This window comes from Delphinus delphis, chromosome 13 (assembly GCF_949987515.2).
Source record: "Delphinus delphis chromosome 13, mDelDel1.2, whole genome shotgun sequence".
Lineage (NCBI taxonomy): Eukaryota > Metazoa > Chordata > Mammalia > Artiodactyla > Delphinidae > Delphinus > Delphinus delphis.
The window spans coordinates 81,697,705-81,718,603 of NC_082695.1; the positions used below are offsets into that span (position 1 = coordinate 81,697,705).

A 20,899-nucleotide genomic window follows, 5' to 3' on the forward strand; every position below is an offset into this window, starting at 1 on the left:
ATACCAGGTGAATTTAGGATGAGCTGTGTGTGACAAATGATGCTATCAAGTCCTCCTACTTGAGGACTAGTTACTGTTTACCTTGAGAACATGCATATAATGGGTTGTATCTGCCAGGCTTTACAAAAGGTTAAGATTTCCTTCTGTCTTTGCAGTGTCTCAGTGGACTGCCTGTGATGCGTATCACAATTCTGGTTTCATGCTTATTCAACAATAAAATTGTTTTCTTTCCCTTCTTCCTTGGTGGAGCAGTTTTCTGGGTAGGGAGGAGATTTTGTTTCCCATTCTAATTCCCCAACACATTGTTGTTATCACTGTTGTTTAACCAAGTGTAACTCTACATTACTGTGTCACTATCATGCTTATCCATGAGGATATAATGGGAAATTTTTCAAATGTTCCGCTAAAATCAAGATGAACATTTTACCCATGCAATAAAACATAAGTAGGCCTAACATACCATTTAAATTATTTATTTATTTAGCTGTTCAAGATAAAGGTCCATAAATGTGAGAGAATATAACTCTTCAGGATATTTAATATAGAAAATAGACTTCTGTTTTTTCGTGGTAGATTGTGAAGGCTAAGTCCTTGCTGTCCTTACTCTGAGGGCTAATAACTGCAGCTCTGTGTCCAATGGTCATTAGTCAACTACCAGAACTGGAGGCAGAGCCGGATTCGAGAGGAAGGAGGAGGGACTTAAGGCGGAAGGAGGGCGTGTTCGGGAACTCTGAGCCAGTTTCAGGGCAGTTGCTCAAGGGAGCAAGCTTGCTCACAGGGAGATTCTGCTGGGCGGGTCTGGTGAAGACCTTGGGGGCCGGTGTTGGCAAAGCCAATGAGTCACGTGAGAGCTGAGCTCTGACCGGTTCTCTCCAGCAAGGACCTTAATTCGCCTTTGCCTGGAGGCTACTCCTAAGGTTGCCCTAGCCTGTGCCTGGTGTGGACATGACTTATGAGCAACCAGCACTCCCCTCCAGACCCTAACATCTACTACCTGATTTTGCTTGTGCCTCATGTGACTGTGTGAACACCCTCCCTCACGTGACTTCAGGATACCTGCAAACCCCAGAAAAGGGGACGAGTCAGTGGGGAACCCACAGACACAGCACCTGGGGCGACCTCAGCAGGTGGAGCTGGAAGAAACTAGCGGGTGATCAAACTCCCGCTCCTTTGCCTACAGATGCTCTATGTGCTGGTTCGGTAGGTAACCCATTGCACCTATGAACCTCCTAAAAGGATGGACACAAGGCTGTGGAACTCCACAGTAGCCAGCTTCCCTTGTGATGTTGCTGTTGACGGCAGTAATGATTTTTTCCTTCCACTTGGAGAAGCAATATAGTGCCACAGTTAAGAAAAAGAACCCTGAAGCCAGTCTGCATGGCTTTGAATCCCAGCCCCTCTCCCTACTAGCTGTGAAGCCTTGGATAAGGCTTCATGCCTCACTTAACCTCTCCATGCCTCACTTTCCTCATCCATAAAATGTAGATAATAATAGAGCTGTTGTGACAACTGAGTGATTACCAGTAGATTCTTAGAGCGACTGGCACAAACATAAGCATAGTGTGTGAGTTTGTCATATAGTGGCCAAGACAAAGCCCTGTGACACTTAGTTCTTATAACTGCTATCTATAACTTTTCCCTTGGGTCCTTAGAAAACTTCAGACTGCAAACTATATGGCATTTATAAAGGCCTATATATAAATGGGCTATAAATGTCACACAGATATTTTCAGAATATGAAACAGACAGCAAGCTTTGGGCTGAATATTTACCTCCAAATATTCTATCCAACTTAAGACATTTTAATTAAAAAAGTGTTTACTAAGTGCTCTACAAAACATTTGAAAGCTAGTGCCTGGCTATAAGAAATAAGCGCTCTGGTAATAATTGCAAAACCTGCAGCTTTATGCTCTAGAGTTTAATTATCCATCTGATCTCTCCACTTTTAAAATAGCCAGTGATTACAAAAAAGGAATTGCACGATTGGATTTCAAAGCTGATATCTTCACTTATTAGACCAGGAAGAGGAGACGGTAGCCAGCATAAAAGCAAAGCAACCTGTTTTGATTAAAGTGGGATTTGCGTGTTTCTTGTGAGTGTAAAATTGCCCACAAGCACATGTATTTACTGAATGTTTACCATATGGCAGATTGTCCCACCTAACAATATTCACAGTAATCTTAATTCACAAAATTTGTGTATATACACATACAAATTAAAAGAGTGAAGAATTTATCTCAGTGCTCTATATAAAACATGAAAGGGGCTTCCCTGGTGGCGCAGTGGTTGAGAGTCCGCCTGCCGATGCGGGGGACGCGGGTTCGTGCCCCGGTGCAGGAGGATCCCACGTGCCGCGGAGCGGCTGGGCCCGTGAGCCATGGCCGCGGAGCCTGCGCGTCCGGAGCCTGTGCTCCGCAACGGAGAGGCCGCAACAGTGAGAGATCCACGTACCGCAAAAAAAAAAAAAAAAAAAAAAAGAAAAAATCAGAATAATGGTTATACTTTGCAAGCCTGTATTTTTTTATATTTGTAAAGTCACCTCTTATGTGGCCCTCTTTTGGGGGTCATTTGCACATCCATCATGTCCTTGAGCTTCTTTGATTTGAAGCCACAGAAAATATCCCATCGTTTGTTAACGTAGTTTCTCATCTCAATATTTACTCTTTACTTGCCCGTGTCTATCACTGTGTTGATAAGGATCTTTCATTTCACTCACTATTCACCTTAGCTAAAGCCATTTCTCCTCACCAGTGCAGTGGAGAGCTTTAAACAGTTCAACCTTACATCCGTGAAAGGAAGAATCTCTTCCTGTGGGTTAATTAAATAAAACACTACTCATACTTAAAAGATTATGAACATCATAGTTATTTTTGAGTTTTAGGCAAAGTGAAATACATCAAATTAACTCTGGAAATGAAGTTTAGAGTGACCAATGAGAATTACAAAATATTTATTTTATTAAATTATCCAAGCATACTCCTCTGTTAAATAAATAACTCTTAAAAACCCCTGAATCATTTCAGTGTAAATAACTTTAAGATACAAATGGGGGTTCAAAGATGTATCTCTACAAATGACAGATCCGTGTTTATTCTTCATTTCTTGTTCTTTTAAATAACATAGCCCTCTGCAAACCTACTAGGTCACCTTTGAATATTTGTCAAGGGTCAGGTCAGTACCTGTTTGAAATACCTCAGTTGAAGTTGGAAGTAGTTGTCTGACTGATTGAATTGCAATACTTAAAGCTAGAATTGCTATTAAGAATGAAATGCCATTAATCTTATATGAAGAACTAATTTTTTTTTAATTTTAAGTAATTTTCTACTTGCCTTTGGGGAAAACTTCACACAGTCATCTACGTTCAGTTTCTAATAAGGCTCTCAGAGAAAATTACAAGCTGTTAACAATTCCCAGATGCTTTAAAATGAAAAAAGCACACACACGACAAAGGAGTCCAAAGGGCTATTTTGCCTTTGGAGTCATTAGGCAGGTCTCTCACACAAGTGTGGTCATAGAATTTAAGTGGGCAGAAAATCAGTACATTTTTCTGAATTTGAATTCCTACCTGTACCCTAAGTTCCTAAGGAGAGGAAAGTGTCATGAAAATTACTTGAAATTCGGGCTGAGGAGAAAGATCCACTTGAAGAAAAGTAGTTCCTTGGATTAGCTGCTTTCTAATACCACCAACTTACTTTGTTTATAGTAGTGATAGCAATACACATTCATCAATGTTCCTTATGTAAGAGCACCATCAAATCCACTTAACATTAGATTTTCAACATTTCCTTCTCTCTGTTAATAACTTGTCAATCCAATACCTTGTTTATCTACACAAATATGGTAACGTATAAACAATGACTGCAGGCAAACATTCCAGGATTGTGTGCCTTAGGAAAGATGAATAAATCAACATGTGGGCTCACAAAACAAACGGAATGACTGACTGCTTGCTTTTTTTTTTTTTAATTAGATGTCTCATAAAAGAACTGATGTGGGCAGAGGCAACTGTAAAACTACAACGACATAATAGGCCCTGATTGAGCAATCAACTCACTTGTGATGTTGGAAACAGTATGTTTCATCTGGATACCCAGTTATCATCCAGAATTTTAATAACATAACTAAATTGGGCTAAAAATTGTACTTGATCCATATCGGTAGAGGCTATTTGAGCCTCCAGACAGTGACACCAGTGCTCTGGGATTCCGGTCCTACGGTTCTATCATATAAGTTAACTGTCATGGACATTATTTTCTATGTAGGAAGAGATGATAAAAGGCTGAGGTTCATCACACCGGGTCATGGAAATGTACGTATCTGGCAGCCCAGCACATACCAGCTCAGAAAACTGCCATGCCTACAATAGTTGCATCTATTATAAATTCAGAGGAGTGGGACAGAAGGTTCTGGATTAATAAATCCCTAAAAATATACATTTTGTCGACAACTTCAAACTGTTTAGGAATCCAAATCACCTGGGAGAAAAATGAGTGAATTTTAGCAGAAACTAAAGCCAAAGAAAGAAATGAAGTTTATTTCTCCTCCATAATATTCTCATGGTCTAACTCAGGAGCACAGAGTCCAGAGGCAGTAATTTCCACCAAGCCAGCACAGGCAAGATTTAGAACCTATAGCATCTATTCCTCAATGTTACCCCTTGGTCGACCCCATACCTGACAGAAGAAAGATATGGGAAGATTCTCTTGGTTGTGGCCCCATGATTTCCTAGTGAAAACTTCTGCAATCTCCATTTATAATTTCCATCCTCCACGTCTATTGACTAGCAATTATACACCATTTATATAGAATATGCAAAACAAGAGAACTAAAAAAAGGAAATCACTTTTTCGAAAGATACATATGTGAACAAAGTTCATGAAAATTTTCTCCCCAAACATTGCGGTAGATTTGCTGAGAGTTCAGGTTTCTTTGATCAGCAATCACTAAACCTCAAATGTTGTGTTGATGAAGAAAATCTAGAAATAATCCAGCTAGAAAACTGGGAAATAAAATGGACACAGTCCCTACTAGAACATACAGAAATATGAACATACACAGAATCGGTCAAGAACACTTATTAAGCACATTCTGGAAAGATATATTGACAGCTCTAAGCAGAGATGTCATAATCCTTAATCTCAAGTAATTTCTAATATAAGAGTCAGGACCACTGCAAATAGGCACAGTTATTAAATGACTCAAGGGTATCAGTTTCTTAGTTATAAAACTTTGAGAAATTCAAGATGCTTGATGGTTCGATGTCAGGGAAGCAGTTTGAGCTAATGTGAAAAGATCGTGAAGATGGTAAGATCAGACTGAAACCCTAAAGGAAAGGAGGTAACTGTGGTGAAAATTAGTAAGTTGGTTGGGAATAGGAGAAAGTAGGAACGTGGCACTGGCGACAAGCACAAGCTGACATTCCAATCTGACCAATGACACCTACCCCTTCTCCAGGCCACCTGTGTGCCCAGCCAAGTGGGTAGGGGACCTGTGGCCCATCACAAGCCTGTGCATCAGCTTGGGTCTGCATCAGTGTGGAGGAAGGGGCACCTTTTTTCTAATTTATCTGCCACTTGTCATTTGTCTACCTGAAGTGGGCTCCTTTTTTGTGGCCCAAAGACCCAGTATGTGACAGTGGTAGCCTAGTTTGAGAGCTCAGTCATTCATGTACTGATTATTGCAACTGACTCTTAGCTAATTTCCTCTGCCTCAAATTTCTCCTTTTCTACTATTTGACTTACTTCCTTAAATACTACTTTGTGCCATCTTTGATCAAGAACTGATAGTGGCTTTCATTGCTCTTACATGAGATCTAGTATTTCACCAAGTTATCACTTAATTGAGCCTACCTCCTTCTATATTAATCCATAACTCAGAATCTCTGTACCAACCTAGTCATTTGAGTGCAATCACCCATGCACAACTCCCCTGCCCCACCCCGTGCTTACTGTTTACATCCCCGGACTCTGTTTTGTCCCTTTGCTCTGCTCTGATCATCAAAGCTGTATTTGAAACTTGATGGTTCAGATGAGTGGCCTCGTTGGTGGAAGATGACTGGGGAAAGACATGAGTAACTATACTTCTTTTTTTTTTTTTTTTTTTTTTTTTTTTGCGGTACGCGGGCCTCTCACTGTTGTGGCCTCTCCCGTTGCGGAGCACAGGCTCCGGATGCGCAGGCTCAGCGGCCATGGCTCACGGGCCCAGCCGCTCCGCGGTATGTGGAATCTTCCCGGACCGGGGCACGAACCCGTGTCCCCTGCATCGGCAGGTGGACTCTCAACAACTGCGCCACCAGGGAAGCCCTATACTTCTTAATATAGTTAAAAACTAGTCTTCTCCAGAAACTTTCTGAGGGACTGATTTCATTTCTCTGATCCTCACTATTTTTATAATTAATAAACTCAGTTGAACAATTGTAGTTTGCACATCATTAAATTAATATTAAAAGACTTCACAAATTATTTTGGTAGAACTTAAAATACTTTTCTCATAAGTAATGAAAATCCAGAGGATATTAAGGGCCAAAACTAATTTTGGTCACTGTCAGTATGCATGCATTTTTCCCCTGTTCCTGGTCCCTGCGGTCTAGACAACCTTCAAATTCAGAAAACTCAGTCTGGAACCATTTTACACTACTTCCCAGGTCTTGAGTGCAAACAGGGGGAGTCAAGTATTTCTTTTCATTCAGCAAAGAAAGTCAATAGTAAATTTGTGTTCAACTCATGCTTCTGCCACTTTCTCCCTCTGTTCAAAATAAGTCAAGGCCTGGATATACGATGTATTGGTTGACATCGTGTCGTCTTTTCAGTGGCCTCCCAGTACCTGGTACTTGTCTGAAGATGAACACAGGCAGGCAAAATCAGGGGAAGAACGTGTGTGTGTGTGTGTGTGTGTGTGTGTGTGTGTAGAATACGATAGTCCTGAAAATCTTGCTTTTGGATCCCGTAAAAGAAGTTGATGGGAGCTAACAAAAGGATGCACAGCGGTTTATAAAACCTGTGTCACAGTCACCTTTCCCTTGACAGTTGAAATAAATTAAATCAGCTCTACATCTTATACCTGTCTCTCTGCTTTAATCCCTACATTGATTTTTGACCAAACAGCTTCAGGACTTGAAATAATCGAACCACATCAGGGAAACACAAGTGATCTATTTTTGCTTTCCATCTGATTTTTTATCTTCAATCTTTACTTATAATTATTTTAAAAAGGAATTAAACCAAAACATACAGTAAACAGCTGTCATCTTCTATCAAATATAACTTTTTACTAATGGGCCGAGTTGATATTCTTTCAACCTGTCAGTTGAATGTCAAAAAGCCATTTTTCAAGAATTCAAAACACTTGAACACTAAGAATGCTGACCATTACACTGTCACCTTCATTTTGGACACTGTTTATAGCTTATGTACAAGGAAAAGAAACAGCTTTGTGCAAGGAACTTAGCCATGTTTGGGTAACTGAAAGACATTTTTATTAATTAGTAAGAGCTAAATAATTATACTTCCAAGAATCCATTTCCTCTATGATTTAAGGTGTTTTTAATAACTTTTTCAACATATAATGGACAAGATTTTATTTCAGAAGTGTTTGAAAATGGTTCTTTATGACATTTTCTGAATAGAACTTTTTCTTGCCTTGGTCTCTGAGAGAAGATTAGCAACTACCTTTATTCTCTCTTTTTTTCCTGCCAGGTTTTAAAAACACTTCTATAATGCAAGAGTATTTTTTTTAAGGTGAGAAATATTTTCTCGATGTGTCTGAAGGAATGGAGTCAACATGAAGAACCTCTTAATATCTCTCCCCCAATATTCCATCAACCCTCTTTTTCATCAAGTTCTAAGCTCCCTCTGTCATCAAGAGGAGTAGAGAAAGCTTTGATGCTGTGAGAGGTGACTATGTACAAACGCTGCTAACCTCTGGCAAAGGGCCTCCTTAGCACACACAGCTGCTACAGTGGCAGCAGTGGAGGCTGCCCTACATACAAAACCTCCTCTTCTTCCTTCCTGATGCAGGAGGGAATCTCAGCCTGCGGTATAAGCAGAGTCTGTGAACGGGCAGCCACATCCTAGGAAGCCTTGGCTCTAAAAGTCTACACACAGGCCAAGGCACATGAGTTGGCTAGAAGCATATAGAAGAAAGGCAGAAGGAAAGATGGATGGATGGGTAGATGGATAGATGGAAAGATGGAAGGAAGGAAGGAAGGGAGGAAGGAAAAGAGGGAGGAAAGAAGAGGGTGAGAGTAAAGTGAAATAAAATTTCTGTCATCAGTAAATATAGATTATTTTCTCTGACAGGTCCCTCTGCAGTGAGAAAACTTGCCTGGAAGCAGAGCTGGCAGTCTGAGACAGACTTCCTCCCACTCAACTGGAATGCAGGTCTACACAGGCCTCTCTGTATCTGCCCATCAGTCGCTGAAATACCACTTTTCCTTACACTCACACAGGTTTTGTGGAGCCTGAAGCTTACACAATTTAGGGCTTCATCATGACACGGGAGACAAATAACTAATACAAAGTAAGAACCGGGCCTTGGAAGGAACCAGCTCAGGTGAGAGGCCCTGAGGGTCAGTTTCAAAGCTTCAAGGCCCGTCTGTTCCTGCTCCCAGCTCTGGAGAAAACTGAGGGAACCAAAGCTCTGATCTGACAAAGTAGCAACCACACTATTAAACATTTATTACCCTTCACTCAACGCTGATTCAGCAAATACCAATCTAACACCTTATTATTACTGAGGATACACGAGGATTACAAAACCTAGTTACCACCATCAAAAAGTTTTAAAGTAATCGGAAAACTAAAAATTATACAGCTGAAAAAAAAAGAAATTATACAGCTGAAACTTATAGGCTGTTGATACCATGTAGTTTTCAGACTGACTGAATCTTTCTTTTTAATTTTAGGAAAGTGGCAGATCAAAAAAATGGGAAACATCTATTATTGTTAAATCTGTGATTGATGGATTAGCAAGATAAACACTAACATTCGATAACGGACAACTTACCAAATTCAATCATTAAAGATATTTTGAATAATAAAGTCATGAAAAGGACAAAATAAACCAATCCACAGTGGCTGGCGTTTTCCATTTTTGACACATTAAGGCATCTGTCACCTACTCACCATCGGTTACGATCAGTTTCGTCACGAAGGTTTCAGTTTCTCCTGTGCTGGCTTTGAAGCCACAGCGGTAGAGTCCTGAGTCAGAGGTCCTAATGTGGGGCATGGTGATGAAGGCCCTCCTCATTCCCTGGGTGCAGTTGCTCAGTATCTGTCTTGGGTACTTTGAAGTGTAACTTCTTCCTTGGGACAAGTTGCAGCTAGTTAAGAGGTCAATCTGATGGGGCTGGATCTTCTCCCATGTAACTTCTTGTAACAGCCATTTCGCTCGAGGCTGGCAGGTGAGTGTGACATTTTTTCCAGGTTCTGAGACTGTCTGGCTATTTGATGGCATAGCTGTCTCAAAACTGTCTGAAAAGAAGAAGCAAATGATTATACTTCGGTCCTCGAATTCTTGGATGCTAAGGCGGAAGCCACCCAGAAAGTTCTATCAAAATGGTTGGTGATGGAGAGGAGACCTTCAAGATGGAGAAAGAGTAAGACGTGGAGATCACCTTCCTCCCAACAAATACGTCAGAAATACGTCTACATGTGGAACAGCTCCTACAGAACACCTACTGAATTCTGGCAGAAGACCTCAGACCTCCCAAAAGGCAAGAAACTCCCTACGTACCTGGGTAGGGCAAAATAAGAAAGAAATAACAGAGACAAGAGAATAGGGACAGGACCTGCACCAGTGGGAGGGAGCAGTGAAGGAGGAAAGGAGGAAAGGTTTCCACACACCAGAAGCCCCTTCTTGGGTGGAGACTGCGGGTGGCGGAGGGGGAAAGCTTCGGAGCCACAGAGGAGAGCACAGCCACAGGGGTGCAGAGGGCACAGCAGAGAGATTCCCGCACAGAGGATCAGTGCCGACCAGCACTCACCAGCCCGAGAGGCTTGTCTGCTCACCCGCCGGGGCGGGCGGGGGCTGGGAGCTGAGGCTCGGGCTTCGGTTGGATCCCAGGGAGAGGACTGGGGTTGGCGGCATGAACACAGCCTGAAGGGGGCTAGTGCACCATGGCTAGCCGGGAGGGAGTCCGGGAAAAGGTCTGGACCTGCCTAAGAGGTAGGAGACCATTGTTTCGGGGTGCATGAGGAGACGGGATTCAGAGCACCGCCTAAATGAGCTCCAGAGACAGGCGCAAGCCACGGCTATCAGTGTGGACCCCAGAAACGGGCATGAGATGCTAAGGCTGCTGCTGCTGCCACCAAGAAGCCTGTGTGCCAGCCCAGGTCACTATCTATATCTCCCCTCCTGGAAGCCTGTGCAGCCCGCCACCACCAGGGTCCCGTGATCCAGGAACAACTTCACCAGGAGAACACGCAGCGAGCCTCAGGCTGGTGCAACGTTACGTGGTCTGCATTCCATACCCCTCCCTCCCTCTGACCTGAGTGAGCCACAGCCCCCTAATCAGCTGCTACTTTAATCCCGTCCTGTCTGAGCAAAGAACAGATGCCCTCAGGTGACCTACACGCAGAGGCAGGGCCAAATCCAAAGCTGAACCCCAGGAGCTGTGTGAACAAAGAAGACAAAGGGAAATATCTCCCAGCAGCCTCAGGAGCAGCAGATTAAATCTCCACAATCAACTTGATGTACCTGCATCTGTGGAATACCTGAATAGATAACGAATCATCCCAAAATTGAGGCGGTGGACTTTGGGAGCAACTGCAGACTTGGGGTTTTCTTTCTGCATCTAATTTGTTTCTGGTTTTATGTTTATGTTAGTTTAGTACTTAGAGCATATTATCATTGGTAGATTTGTTTATTGATTTGGCTGCTCTCTTCCTCCTTTTTCTTTATATATAAATATTTTTTTTCCTTCTCTTTTTGTGAGTGTGTGTATGTATGCTTCTTTGTGCTTTTGTCGGTATAGCTTTGATTTTACCATTTGTCCTAGGATTCTGTCTGTCTATTTTTTGTTTGTTTGTTTGTTTAGTATAGTTTTTAGCACTTGTATCATTGGTGGATTTCATTTTTGGTTTCATTGCTCTCTTTTTACTTTCTTTCATTAATTACTTTCTAATAATGATTTTTTATTTTAATAACTTCATTTTATTTTATTTATTTATTTTCTTTCTTTCTTTCTTTTTTGCTCCCTTTTCTCTGAGTCCGGTGGCTGACAGGGTCTTGGTGCTCTGCCCAGGTGTCAGGCCTGTGCCTCTGAGGTGGGAGAGCCAAGTTCAGGACATTGGTCCACCAGAGACCTCCTGGCTCCACGTAACATCAAACAGCGAAAGCTCTCCCAGAGATCTCCGTCTCAATGCTAAGACCCAGCTCCACTCAACAACCAGCAAGCTACAGTGCTGGACACCCTAACCAAACAACCAGTAAGATAGGAACACAACCCCACCCATTAGCAGAGAGACTGCCTAAAATCATAACAAGGTCACAGACACTCCAAAACACACCACCAGACGTGGTCCTGCCCACCAGAAAGACAAGATCCAGCCTCATCCACCAGAACATAGGCACTAGTCCCCTCCACCAGGAAGCCTACACAACCCAAAGAACGAACCTTAGCTAATGGGGGAAGACACCAAAAACGATGGGAACTATGAACCTCCAGCCTGTGAAAAGGAGACCCCAAACACAGTAAGTTAAGCAAAATGAGAAGACAGAAAAACACACAGCAGATGAAGGAGCAAGGTAAAAACCCACCAGAGCAAACAAATGAAGAGAAAGTAGGCAGTCTACCTGAAAAAGAATTCAGAGTAATGATAGTAAAGACGATCCAAAATCTTGGAAATAGAATGGAGAAAATACAAGAAATGTTTAACAAGGACCTAGAAGAACTAAAGAGCAAACAGTGATGAACAACACAATAAATGAAATTAAAAATTCTCTAGAGGGGATCAATAGCAGAATAACTGACAGAGAAGAACAGATAAGTGACCTGGAAGATAAAATAGTGAAAATAACTACTGCAGAGCAGAATAAAGAAAAAAAAAATGAAAGAATTGAGGACAGTCTCAGAGACCTCAGGGACAACATTAAACCCATGAACATTCAATTTAAAGGGGTCGCAGAAGAAGAAGAGAAAAAGAAAGGGACTGAGAAAATATTTGAAGAGATTATAGTTGAAAACTTCCCTAATATGGGAAAGGAAATAGTTAATCAAGTCCACGAAGCACAGGGAGTCCCAACAGGATAAATCCAAGGAGAAACATGCAAGACACATATTAATCAAACTGTCAAAAATTAAAAACAAAGAAAAAATATTAAAAGCAGCAAGGGAAAAACAACAAATAAGATACAAGGGAATCCCCATAAGGTTAACAGCTGACCTTTCAGCAGAAACTCTACAGGCCAGAAGGGAGTGGCAGGACATATTTAAAGTTATGAAAGGGAAAAACCTACAACCAAGATTACTCTACCCAGCAAGGATCTCATTCAGATATGACGGAGAAGTTAAAACATTTACAAAAAAAGCAAAAGCTAAGAGAATTCAGCACCACCAAACCAGCTTTACAACAAATACTAAAGGAACTTCTGAAGGCAGGAAACACAAGAGAAGGAAAAGATCTACAACAACAAACCCAAAACCACTAAGAAAATGGTAATAGGAACATACATATCGATAATTACCTTAAATGTAAATGGATTAAATGCTCCAACCAAAAGATATAGACTGGCTGAATGGATATAAAAAAAGACCCATATATATGCTGTCTACAAGAGACCCACTTCAGACCTAGGGACACACACAGACTGAAAGTGAGGGGATGGAAGAAGATATTCCACACAAATGGAAATCAAAAGAAAGCTGGAGTAGCAATACTCATATCAGATAAAATAGACTTTAAAATAAAGAATGTTACAAGAGACAAGGAAGGACACTATGTAATGATCAAGGGATCAATCCAAGAAGAAGATATAACAATTATAAATATACATGCACCCAACATCAGAGCACCTCAATACATAAGGCAACTGCTAACAGCTATACAAGAGGAAATCAACAGTAACACAATAATAGTGGGGGACTTTAACAATTCACTTACACCATTGGAGAGATCATCCAAACAGAAAATTAATACGGAAACACAAGCTTTAAATGACACAATAGACCAGATATATTTAATTGATATTTATATGACATTTGATCCAAAAACAGCAGATTACACTTTCTTCTCAAGTGCGCATGGAACATTCTACAGGATAGATCACATCTTGGGTCACAAATCAAGCCTCAGTAAATTTAAGAAAAATGAAATCATATCAAGCATCTTTTCTAACCACAACACTATGAGATTAGGAATCAAATACAGGGAAAAAAACGTAAAACACAGAAACACATGGAGGCCAAACAATACGTTACTAAATAACCAAGAGATCACTGAAGAAATCAAAGAGGAAGTCAAAAAACACCTAGAGACAAATGACAATGAAAACACAATGATCCAAAACTTCTGAGATGCAGCAAAAGCAGTTCTAAGAGAGAAGTTTATGGCTATACAAGCCTACCTCAAGAAAAAAGAAAAATCTCAAATAAACAATCTAAGGTTACATCTAAAGGAACTAGAGAAAGAAGAACAAACAAAACCCAAAGATAGCAGAAGGAAAGAAATCATAAAGATCAGAGCCGAAATAAATGAAATACAAACAAAGAAAACAAAAGCAAAGATCAATAAAACTAAAAGCTGGTTGTTTGAGAACATAAAAAATGTTGATAAACCATTAGCCAGACTCATCAAGAAAAAGAGGGACAGGACTCAAATCGATAAAATTAGAAATTAAAAAGGAGAAGTTACAACAGACACCGCAGAAATACAAAGCATCTTAAGAGACTACTACAAGCAAGTCTATGGCAATAAAATGGACAACCTGGAAGAAATGGACAAGTTCCTAGAAAGGTATAACCCTCCAAGACTAAACCAGGAAGAAAGAGAAAATACGAACAGACCAATCACAAGTAATGAAATTGAAAATATGATTAAAAATCGTCCAAGGAACAAAATCCAGGACCAGATGGCTTCACAGGTGAATTCTATCAAACATTTAGAGAAGAGTTAACACCCATCATTCCCAAACTCTTCCAAAAAATTGCAGAAGAAGGAAAACTCCCAATTTCATTCTATGAGGCCCCCATCACCCTGATACCAAAACCAGACAAAGATACTACAAAAAAAGAAAGTTACAGACCAATATCACTGATGAATATAGGTGCAAAATTCCTCAACAAAATAGTAGCAAACAGAATCGAACAACACATTAAACGGATCATACACCATGATCAAGTGGGATTTATCCCAGAGATGTAAGATTTCTTCAATATATGCAAATCAACCAGTGTCATACACCATATTAACAAATTGAAAAATAAAAACCATACGATCATCTCAGTAGATGCAGAAAAAGCTTTTGACAAAATTCAACACCCATTTATGATAAAAACTCTCCAGAAAGTGGGCATAGAGGGAACCTATTTCAACATAATAAAGGCCATATATGACAAACCCACAGCAAACATCATTCTCAATGGTAAAAAACTTAAAGCATTGTTCTAAGTTCAGGAACAAGACAAGGATGTCCACTCTCACCACTCTTATTCAACATAGTTTTGGAAGTCCTAAGCATGGAAATCAGAGAAGAAAAAGAAATAAAAGGAATTCAAATAGGAAAAGAAGAAGTTAAGCTGTTGCTGTTTACAGATGACATGATGCTATATATAGAGAATCCTAAAGATGCTACCAGAAAACTATTAGAGGTAATCAATGAATTTGGCAAAGTAGCAGGATGCAAAATTAAGGCACAGAAGTCTCTTGCATTCCTATACACTAATGATGAAAAATCTGAAAGATAAGTTAAGGAAACACTCACATTTACCATTGCAACAAGAAGAATAAAATACCTAGGAATAAATCTACCTAAGGAGACAAAAGACCTGTATGCAGAAAACTATAAGACACTGATGAAAGAAAGTAAAGATGATACAGATGGAGAGATATACCATGTTCTTGGATTGGAAGAATCAACATTGTGAAAATGACTATACTACCATAAGCAATCTACAGATTCAATTCAATCCCTATCAAACTACCAATGGCTTTTTTCACAGAACTGGAACAAAAAATTTCACAATTTGTATGGAAACACAAAAGACCCCAAATAGTCAAAGCAATCTAGAGAAAGAAAAATGGAGCTGGAGGGATCAGGCTCCTGGACTTCACACTATACAACAAAGTTACAGTAATCAAGACAGTATGGTACTGGCACAAAAACAGAAATATAGATCAGTGGAACAGGATAGAAATCCCAGAGATAAACCAAACACATATGGTCACCTTATTTTTGATAAAGGAGGCAAGAATATACAATGGAGAAAAACAGCCTCTTCAATAAGTGGTGCTGGAAAACCTGGACAGCTACATGTAAAAGAATGAAATTAGAACACTCCCTAACACCATAGACAAAAATAAACTCAAAATGGATTAAAGACCTAAATGTAAGGCCAGACACTAGAAAAGTCTTAGCAGTAAACATAGGCAGAACACTCTGTGACATAAATCACAGCAAGATCCTTTTTGACCCATCTCCTAGAGAAATGGAAATAAAAACAAAAATAAACAAATGGGACCTAATGAAACTTAAAAGCTTTCACACAGCAAAGGAAAACATAAACAAGATGAAAAGATAACTTTCAGAATGGGAGAAAATATCTGCAAATGAAGTAACTGACAAAGGATTAATCTCCAAAATTTACAAGCAGCTCATACAGCTCAATATCAATAAAACAAACAACCCTATCCAAAAATGAGCAGAAGACCTAAATAGCCATTTCTCCAAAGAAGATATACAGATTGCCAACAACCACATGAAAGGATTCTGAACATCACTAATCATTAGAGAAATGCAAATCAAAACTACAATGAGGTATCATCTCACACCAGTCAGAATGGCCATCATCAAAAAATCTACAAACAATAAATGCTGGAGAGGGTGTGGAGAAAAGGGAACCCTCTTGCACTGTTGGTGGGAGTGTAAATTGATACAGCCACTATGGAGAACAGTATGGAGGTTCCTTAACAAACTAAAAATAGAACTACCCTACAACCCAGGAATACCACTCCTGGACATATACCCTGAGAAAACAATAATTTAAAAAGAGTCATGTACCATAATGTACAATGCAGCTCTATTTACAATAGCCAGAACATGGAAGCAACCTAAGTGTCCATCGACAGATGAATGGATAAAGAAGATGTGGCACATATATATAATGGAATATTACTTAGCCATAAAAAGAAATGAAATTGAGTTATTTGTAGTGAAGTGGATGGACCTAGAGTCTGTCATACAGAGTGAAGTAAGTCAGAAAGACAAAAACAAATACCGTATGCTAACACATATATATGGAATCTAAATACAAAAAACAAAGCAAAAAAAATGTTCTGAAGAACCTAGGGCAGGACAGGAATAAAGATGCAGACACAGAGAATGGACTTGAGGACACAGGGACGGGGAAGGGTTAGCTGGGACGAAGTGAGATAGTGGCAGGGACTTATATATACTACCAAATGCAAAATAGATAGCTAGTGGGAGGTAGCCACATAGCACAGTGAGATCAACTCGGTGCTTTGTGACCACCTAGAGGGGTGGGATAGGGAGAGTGGGAGGGAGACGCAAGAGGGTGGAGATATGGGGATATATGTATATGTATAGCTGATTCACTTTGTTATAAAGCAGAAACTAACACACCATTGTAAAGCAATTATACGCCAATAAAGATGTTAAAAAAATTAATTAATTTAAAAAAATGATTGGTGATGTTATTTCACATAGTTTTACTAATTGTAAATATCTTTATATCACATTTTATGTAAGAAAAAGGCTTTTGAAAGAGGCTAGAACATAAATAGAGAAGAGGATATGACTGTTCACACATATTCCTTCAATTTTTACTCTGTTAACTGTATAATAAGAAACATAATTGAACCCCCTGGAGCTTTTCTTGGTAGTGATCATATCAAGAGGCTGAATTTCACAGTACTGTTCTGTGGTAATGCTGGGCTGGTGACTCAAACACTGAGTGTTTAAGTATCAAATATCCAGCTTTTTATCATACCAACTAAGATTTCAATGGTCGTAAAAGAGAGAGAAAATCATTTTCATTGAATAAATACATAAACTTATTTTTCAGATATATGAGTTGTCTTATGCAGAGATAGGGTAGGGACCCACATGTGATATGAATTCCTGGATACTAAGAAGGTCATCCAGTATTTTCCTACCTTCCTACCACCACAGCTAGAATACCCAGCACAGAGCACTCAGTAAATATTCACTAGCTAAGTAAGTCAGTAGTTCATATAGTGTGGTCTGAAGACCCCAGGGAGTTTCTGTATCTCCCTCTGAGACCTGCAAAATCAAACTTATTTTAATAGTTATATTAAGATTTAATTTACCTTTTTAACTCTTATCATACAAGAATATATATATATATATATATATATTCTTAGAAATTCACTCATATAAGAAGATACTGATGTTTTCAGAGGCTCTGATGGCTAATGGGTATGTGCTTATAAATTCTGGTCTTTTCAGTTTTACTTAATTTTAATTTCTAATACAGTAAATATTGATGGTTATAACACACATAAACAAAAAACTCTTTGGGGTCCTCAATAACTTTAAGAGAGTAAGGGAAAAAATAATTATAAAATTCATATGGAACCACAAAAGACCACAAATAGCCAAAACAATCTCAGAAAAGAACAAAGCTGGAGGCATCACACTTCATGATCTCAAACTATATTACAAAGCTCCAATAATTAAAACAGTGTGGTACTGGCATAAAGACATAAATACAGACCAATGAAAGAGACTAGAAAGCCCATAAGTAAATCCACACATGCATGGTCAACTGATCTTCAACAAGAGTATCAAGAATACACAATGGGAAAAGGATTGTCTCTTCAACAAATGTAGTTGGAAAAACTGGATATACACTTTGTGAAAGAATGAAATTGGACCATTATCTTACACCATACATAAAAATCAACTCAAAATGGATTAAAGACTTAAACGTAGTATCTGATACTCCAAAACTCCTGAAGAAAACATATTATGACTTTGGCCTTGGCAATGATCTCCTGGATATGACACCAAAAGCACAGGCAATAGAGCAAAAATAGGCCAGTGGGACTACATCAAACTAAAAGGCTTCTGAACTGCAAAGGAGAGAGAAAAAAAACACCTAAAGAACAAGAGAAATATTTGTAAACCTTATATCTGATAAGGGTTAATTTCCAAAATATATAAGGAATTCCTATAGCTCAACAGCAAAATAAACTAATTGCCCAATTTAAAAAATGGACTAAAGACTTGATTTACATAATAAGACATATAAATGGTCAACAGATACATGAAAAGATGCTCAATGTCACTAATCACTGGGGAAAGGCAAACCAAAACCACAATGAGATATCACCTTACATCTGTTAGGATGACTAATATAAAAGGAAGGAAGGAAGGAATGGAGGGAGAGAGGGGAGGGAGAGGAAGGAAGAAAGAAATTAGTTGTTGGTGAAGATGTGGAGAAATTGGAAATTTTGTATATTGTTTGTAGGAAGGTAAAATGGTACAGCCTCTATGGAAAACATTATGGAGGTTACTTTAAAAAATTAAAAATAGGACTACCACGTGATTCAGCAATACCACTTATGGGTATTCATCCAGAAGCAGCACTCCTATATTTATTGCAGCACTATTCAAACAGCCAAGACATGGAAGCAACCTAAATGTCCATCGATGGATAAGTGGATAAAGAAAATGTGGAATATACATACAATGAGACATTATTCAGCCTTAAAGAGAAGAAAACTGTGCAATATGAGACAACAGGGATGAACCTGGAGGACTCTATGCTAAGTGAAATAAGCCCATCACAGAAGGACAAATACTGCATGATTTCACTTATATGAAGTATCTAAAATAGTCAAGTCATAGAAGCAAAGAATAGAACAGTGGTTTCCAGGGTCTGGGAGAAGGAAGAAATGAGGAGTTGCTAATCAATGGGTATTAAATTTCAGTTATGCAAGATAAATAAGCTCTCAAGATGTGCTGTACAACATAGTGCATGTAGGTAACAACACTGCTTCTATACTAAAAAAACCTGTTAAGAATTTAGATCACATATTAAATGGTCTTACCACAATAAAAAAAATGTTAAGAGTATAAAGGGATCCTGAGAGCAAGCAGTTTAAGAACTTGATCTAGAGAATAAACTTCAGGAATTATTTTTCAAAATTACAATAGCCCAGAATGGTAACATGTCTATCTATTCAGTAGTTATTAACACCTTTTTAATTTGATAGCTTCACAGTTGCCAACAAGGAATTCTGACCTACTGTCTAAGTAAAAAGAACAGTAATGGTGTCATAAAGCACAGAGACTCCAGATAAGAAATGCAGGAAGGTGAGAGCTTCTGTCACAGCCTCTACCTGTGTCACAAATTTGTTCAGGGCTTGTCTGGGAGCCACTTTCTTGTCTTCCAATTAAAAAAGCAAAGAAGGGCAACAAAAGCAAATATAAACAATGGGACCATATTAAACTAAAAAGCTTTTGCACAGCAAAGGGAGCCATCAACAAAACAAAAAGGCAGCCACTGAATGGGAGAAGATATTTGCAAGTGACGTATCTGATAAGGGGTTGGTATCCAAAATATTTAAAGAACTCACACAACTCAATGTCACAAAAGCAAATAACTCAATTTAAAAATGGGCAGAGGGCTTTCCTGGTGGTGCAGTGGTTGAGAGTCCGCCTGCCGATGCAGGGGACACGGGTTCGTGCCCCGGTCCGGGAAGATCCCACGTGTGCCGTGGAGTGGCTGGGCCCGTGAGTCATGGCCTCTGAGCCTGCACGTCCGGAGCCTGTGCTCCGCAACGGGAGAGGCCACAGCAGTGAGAGGCCTCTGTACCGCAAAAAAATAAAATAAAAATCGGCAGAGGACCTGAATAGACATTTTTCTAAAGAAGACACATACAGATGGCCAACAGACACATGAAAAGATGCTCAACATCACTAATCATCAGGGAAGTGCAAATCAAAACCACAATAAGATACCACCTCACACTTGTCAAAACGGCTATTATCAAAAAGACAAGACATAACAAGTACTGGCGAGGATGAGGAAAGAAGGGAACCCTTGTGCACTATTGGTGGGAACATAATAAATTGGTACAGCCATTGTGGAAAACAGTATGGATGTTCCTCAAAAAATTAAAAATGTAACTACAGTATGATCCAGCAATTTCACTTTTGGGTATTTATCCAAAGAAAATGAAAACACTAATTTGAAAAGATACATGCACCCCTATATTCACTGCAGCATTATTTACAATGGCCAAGATATGGAAGCAACCTAAGTGTCCATCAACAGATGAATGGATAAAGAAGATGTGGTACATATATACACAATGGACTATTACTCAGCCATTAAAAGATAATGAAATCTTGCTCTTTGAAACATCAAGGATGGACCTAGAGGGTATTATGCTAAGTGAAATAAGTCAGAGAAAGAAATACCATATGATTTCATTTGTATGAGTAATCTAAAAAAATAAAACAAATGAACAAACAAAACAAAACAGAAGCAGACTTATAGATACAGAAAACAAGCTGGCGGTTGCCAGTGGGGAAGGGAATGGGAGGTTAGGTGAAATAGGTGAAAGGGATTAAGAAATACAAATTTCCAGTTATAAAATAAGTATCGGGGATGTAATGTACAGCATGGGGACTATAGTTAATAATACTGGACTGGGAATTCCCTGGTGGTCCAGGGGTTAGGACACAGTGCTTT

General features: G+C 39.4%; 1 protein-coding gene across 3 annotated transcripts in view; it reads right to left on the reverse strand.

Annotated features, from left to right (window-relative positions):
• Window positions 1–20,899, reverse strand: part of CD226 (CD226 molecule) — a 102,131-nt gene that overhangs the window by 15,665 nt on the left and 65,567 nt on the right. For all 3 annotated transcript variants that reach the window (XM_060029566.1, XM_060029569.1, XM_060029568.1), the window contains one exon: window positions 9,123–9,470. In XM_060029566.1, the coding sequence (XP_059885549.1) occupies window positions 9,123–9,470 (348 nt within the window). The remainder of the gene's footprint in view (window positions 1–9,122; window positions 9,471–20,899) is intronic.